The 5,949-nt window shown below is 43.4% G+C and overlaps 1 protein-coding gene across 1 annotated transcript in view; it reads right to left on the bottom strand.

Annotated features, from left to right (window-relative positions):
• Positions 1-3,523: 3,523 nt before the first annotated feature.
• The window catches only part of ZCCHC5 (zinc finger, CCHC domain containing 5), a 2,623-nt gene continuing 197 nt past the window's right edge, over positions 3,524-5,949 (bottom strand). The window contains exon 2 of the mRNA XM_005872856.2: positions 3,524-5,469. Within this exon, the coding sequence (XP_005872918.1) occupies positions 3,802-5,262 (1,461 nt within the window). The 5' untranslated portion in view covers positions 5,263-5,469 and the 3' untranslated portion in view covers positions 3,524-3,801. The remainder of the gene's footprint in view (positions 5,470-5,949) is intronic.

Here is a 5,949-nt window from a genome sequence, read left to right as displayed (position 1 = left end):
AGTGCTGGCCACATACTTGATTTTTTAACTACTAAATTAGAAATATAGCTTATGCTGAAAAAAAACACAAAACACTAGATCTGGAGTCAGGAGATCAGCATAACCCTACATTAAGTTGCTTTCCTTTTTCTGGGCCTCCTCAGCTCCATTTGTGAAATAAAGAAATAGATTTTTGAGTCATTTAAAACTCACAAATTCTGTTACTCTATGATAAAATAATTGATTCTTTTTATGCAATAAGGACTTTTACTATAGTTAAATAAGTTTCTATAGCCAGGTAGAAAAATGTAGGGACCAGGTATGTTGACTAACCATCCCAATGTTAACACAGGAAATTAACACATGAATCTTTTCAGTCCAAGAGAAATCAACACAGTTGGTCTTCCTAGCTCCAAGTATTTTGACAAATAAAATGATTTTTTTTCTTTGTAGCTGCTGAAATCTTTTGTTGTCTTGAATTCCACATTGACAAATAGTGCTTGGTCTTGAGGGTAGAGAGAAGAGCCCATAATATAAAAATAAGCACCCTTCTCTGGGTAATGATAATTCACTATCATTGAATCAGTCACTGTAGAGAACTTTTATGTAACAGACACTATGTTAGGCTATGTTGTCAAGGTTAGGGATGTAGAAGGTTCTATCTCTGAACCCAGGCTAAATATTTGTGTGTGTGTGTGTGGGGGGGGATAGGCTATCTACCTAGGGAAATGTACCCACATACCACAAGGTGGTGTATAATGGCAAAATATCTTAGATTGTTTAGGGAAGAAATAGAAGGCCAATGAGGACTAGAAGACGTAGAATTTAAGGCTCTATAGGATTTGGATGGATTATTTTTATTTCTGTCTGTTTATTTTTAATTTTTATATTTTTTCAATTACAGATTATATTCAATATTATTTTATATTTGTTTCATGTGTACATCATAGTGTGTTGGTTATTGAAGTGGATAGGCAGATAGTCCCAGGGGTGATACACATACTGCTAGATAATAATGCATAGGTCCTACAGGTAACTCATTATTAATATACCTCCAACTTTCATGAAGAAAATACCATGGATCTAAACCATGAATGCCATTGATTAAACAAAAGGAAATATTCCAAGAAATAAAAAGGTAAGTTTATGGGTGAATGAGTCGGTGCAGGGGATGGGGTTGAGATGAAGGGAACTGGGAAAACAGAATTACAATACAAATGTTTCCTACAATTTGTCTTTTGAGTTTTCTCTCCTTTTTAGGGTTAGCTCTCTGCTACCACAATATTATTTGACCCTCACCACTGCATTAGAGACATTGGCATGATGTAGAGGAAAGGGCACAGGTTTTGGAGGCCAAATATGTCTCCACCACTCACTTGCTTTGTGACTTTGGGCAAGTGCACTAACCTTGTTGGGATTCTGTTTGCTCATTGCTAAAATAAGAGCAAACATACCTACTTCACTGGGTTGTTCTGAGGAATAATGAGATAATTAATATGTATAACATGCCTGACATTGTAGCTGGAAAATATTAGTGGCTCAGTGAATAGTAAGTTCCTCACATATCTCCTTCTAGGGCAGCCGTGGGCAAACTACGGCCCACGGGCCAGATCCGGCCCATTTGAAATGAATAAAACTAAAAAAAAAAAAGACCGTACCCTTTTATGTAATGATGTTTACTTTGAATTTATATTAGTTCACACAAACACTCCATCCATGCTTTTGTTCTGGCCCTCCGGTCCAGTTTAAGAACCCATTGTGGCCCTCGAGTCAAAAAGTTTGCCCACCCCTGTTCTAGGGTAATGACCATGTATTTGATTATTTGTCTAATCTCCTTCAAGTGGTCTCAGAAAGAGAATCCTAAAGGAGAGTTGGAAACACAAGAAACGCACTAGCACCCGCTTTGATCACTGCTCATATCTCACCTGGAGATTTCAGCCTCTTCTTCATTCCCCCCACCCTGGAGAGGAGAGGAGAGGAGAGAGAGAGAGAGAGAGAGAGAGAGAGAGAGAGATTGAGATTTAAGTCAGGACACTACACTAGCCCCTCTCAAGTCCATAAGAATAGGAATTCCTTTCCTTGGCTTTTATGGTGTGTTATGCAAGCAGTATGGCAACCTGTATATGTAGGAGAGGTATAATTGGCTATTAATGATCTGCATGTTTTGAAAGTTGATTCCTGCTATCCAACTCTTGTGCACTGGCAAGAGCCGATTAACAGGCATGAACTCTAGGGCAAATTTCCCAGGTGCAAGGAATAACATTGTTACTTTACGGGAAAGTTGGCTCAATGAGTCATCTCATTACCCTCTCCAGTGTCTTTCTTTGGTTAATTTATAAAGTCCAAGAAATTTGCTTTCAAAGCTGCTCAATGTCTCTGTTAGTGGTCCCTTTATATTTGTAGGAATTTCCCTCTCCCTTCACCCTTGCCCTCAGATATCCCAGCCCTCCACTGAACCCCTCCCAACTTCCTGCTAATTTCCCCCAATACCTCTTCTCAACCTTCCCTCTACCCTTCCCTAACCCCTCCATACATCACCCAATCTCTCTCTGACCCAACTCTTCCCCTACTTTCTCCATCACCCCACCCCATCATCCACTGACCTGTAACTACCCCTGGCATATTTAGGACATCACCAAAACTTTTAGCCTTTTCCAATCCCCTCTCTTCCTCCCAACTTATTTATCCCTTCTCCTCTTCCCTCAGTTAAGCCAAGAAATAATTCAAATACCGGTAGAAATTGCCAATGTTTATTGATTTTTTAAAAATATCACTTGCAAATTTATTTTTTATTGAAAAGATACTGCAATTGTTGTGATAGAGAAAAATGTTGATAAGAAAAGAATCAAGTCAGTCTAACAGCTACACTTTTCAAAGTTAGTTTCTAATATCTATTCTCATGCATATTGTTAGTATAAATTGTAATTAAAACTGCTCAAACCTCAGAGGGAAAGTAGGGGAGGGTGGGGGTAAGGGGGAGAGATCAACCAAAGGACTTGTATGCATGCATATAAGCCTAACCAATGGACACAGACAACAGGGGGGTAAGGGCATGAGTGGGGGGGGCAACGGGGGGATAAGGACACATATGTAATACCTTAATCAATAGAGAAATTAAAAAAAAAACTGCCTCACAGTAATGCAGGGTTCAAAGAAATGGGCATGCAGGGTTGGTGAAAAAAAAAAGCGGCTCAAAATTGTCAGGTTCAGTCCATGATCCCAGAGGCAGTGTTGTTGTCCAGGTAGCTTTTACTTATTTTTAGAGATTCTGATGACAACTGAGGTAATAGAAGACAGGTTGCCAGGAGCAGTTACTAGGACACAGAATCTACCCAGCAATTATTTCATCACAATGTCTTCTATTCCATCTGTGCCTGAAGCAATTGTAGTGACAATAACGAGATGGAAAGGACACAGTGCGGGTACTCCACTCTATGTTTGGGTCATGTGTTTCAAGCCAGTGGATTCCAAGAATCAGAGGGTATCGTGGTGCATGAATAATATCAAACTGTAGCTCTTCAACATGGTTTCCAATTTTAACTTCGACAGGTGGTGTTTCCTTAGTTATGGGTCCATTAATCAGTGGACGACCATCTACTGTTTCGAGCATCAGAGGGAAGATGTTATTGCGGATGGGCAGCTTCTCTCGAAGAACCACGGAATGGTCAATGCTGTTTCTGTAGGAGCCTGAGTCCACCATTGCTTGCTCAAAGAACTGTCGTCTTCCAAGTCGAATTTCAACAGTAAGCCATAGGGTTCGGGACATGGATATTGGAAGTGAGGGGGATGCATATTTGTAGATTGGCCCGCCCGGGTTCCCCCTTACCGCCGGGCCTGGATGTTTCCCGCCTGCTGGGCACGATGAGGCTTGACAGGGCAAGCTCTGGCAAAATGACCAGGATGAGCACAGTAGAGGCACAAGTGGCCTTCACGGCGCCGAGCCCGTTCAGCTTCACAGAGGCGTGGGCGATTGCTGGCAGCCTGCACAGGCCGGTTTTCACCTGGTTGATTCTCAGGCCCAGCTCTCTCCTCAGAGGGAATTGTACCTTGTGGATTTGGATCAGGCTTAATATTTAGCTTCTCTTCAAGGCTGATGCACTGGGTGATCAGATCAGATAGGTTAGTGGCTGAGCTTGGGGAAGACAGTTCCTCTCGAATAGAACTAGCAAGGCTTTCTTGAAATTGGATGCAGAGAGTACTTTCATCCCAGTTTAGCTTTTGAGCAATGAAGTAGAAGTGGGTCACATACTGGTGGACAGGGTCCTCCCCTTGGCAAAGCCGACGGATGCGGTGGTTGGCATCTTCCATGTTTTCTGGATTGTTAAGAGTATCCTGGAGCACTTGTATGAAACTTTCAAATTGCTCCAGCAGGGGTCTTTGGATATATACTAAGGGCTGGAACCACTTTCCAGCCTCACTTGAGAAGCAGTTACCAACAAAGCTCACTAAGGCTGCTTCAGTGGGATACAGGTGCCCTCTGACTCTCATGTAACTATTCAATTGAACCAGGAATTCAGGAAACTTCTGGGAATTCCCATTGAAGGCTAAAGGGTATTCTAAGGGGAAAGCTTCAGCCTCCAACCCACTAGGGGACTGTGGAAACTCTGAAGTGGCTGATGTCTCAGCAGCTATTAGGCCCTCCAGGGACTCCTGAGGTGCTGAGAGCTCTAGGAACTCCTGGGCATCTGAAAGATCCAGGGGGGCCTGAGGCATGTAAGACTGAAGAGGCTCCTTGGGAGCCTGAAGCTCCAGGGGCTCCAGGAGTGTTGAGGTCTCCTGGCATTCTGGTGTCTCCTGGGGATCTTGGGCATTTGGAAGATCCTGGAGCTCTAAATTCGGGGCCTCCTGGGCTTTTAGGACATCCTTGGTATGAGGGGGCTCTTGGGCCTCCTTGACTTCAAAGGGCTTGTGGACCTCCAGGGCCATTGGGAACTTCTCCAGCTCCTTAGCCTCTGGAGGCTTTTGGGACACACAGGCTGCTGAGAGTCCATGGACAATTGGAAGTGACTGGGGCTCTCTGGGCTTCTGGGGCTCTTCAAACTCTGGGGGATTTGTATGATCCCAGGCTGCTGGGGTTTCCAGGGCCTCTGAGGGTTTTGGGGGCTCCTGGGCCTCTGTGGGCTTCTGGACTGATTCATCCTCCTTGGCTGCTTGGGGCTTCTGGAGCTCTGGGATCTGGGCCTGCAGGGCAGCATTTTCTTCCATCAGCCTCTGCACTTGGGCCTGGAGAATTTCGTTCTCCAATTTCAGAGCAATATAGGAGGCTGCTAAGTCCTCCACCATCTTTTGAGGAAATGGGCTTGGTTTTGCAGTTTGCTGCCAAGAGAGATTGGGTGGGCTTTTGTGAGGTTTTTCTAAAAGCTCCCCGCAGGCAGATGTCAGACTCCTTAAGTTTTCCAGGAGGTAGGGTTTTGGGCCCCACCAAGATGGATTAACAGGAGGTCACTGGGAGCCTCCAGGGATCAGCAAAGAGAGGTATCTGATGATACACTGTAAAGAAAGTAGGATCTGAGGATCAGAAACTGTGGAAAGCACTTATTAAAATAAATCAGAACAAAACTTGCCCAACAGTGCTGGGTTTCTTTTACTACAGGCTCATATTCATGAACTAGGTTTATATATGCTGGCTCTGACCCCATGATATTTTATAAACAGCATCTAAACCAGACTGTGTATGTCATTTTGCATTCTTCCTTTGAAACTTAACATTATATTAGAAGCAATTTCTCCATATTCTTTTCTGTTTTACATAGTCTTTAATTTATAATGTCTACTTAATATCCCAATGTGACACTTGAATTTTAACAGCTACTTTCAATGACTAACTCATTTGAGCAATGTGGGGATTTGAACTCATCTGTGGTGGGCCAACCCAAGAGATATTTTTGGGTGGCTGGGGTAGGAGGTAAGGGGGATCCCTTTCTGACACTCAGAAATCAAACCTCATAAGCAACCACACAAGATCAGCCA

Source organism: Myotis brandtii, unplaced genomic scaffold (genome assembly GCF_000412655.1).
Source record: "Myotis brandtii unplaced genomic scaffold, ASM41265v1 scaffold394, whole genome shotgun sequence".
In the NCBI taxonomy this organism is placed as follows: Eukaryota; Metazoa; Chordata; class Mammalia; order Chiroptera; family Vespertilionidae; genus Myotis; species Myotis brandtii.
The sequence above is the reverse complement of the archived record's forward strand: the minus strand, read 5'-3'. Positions and strand labels throughout refer to the sequence as shown.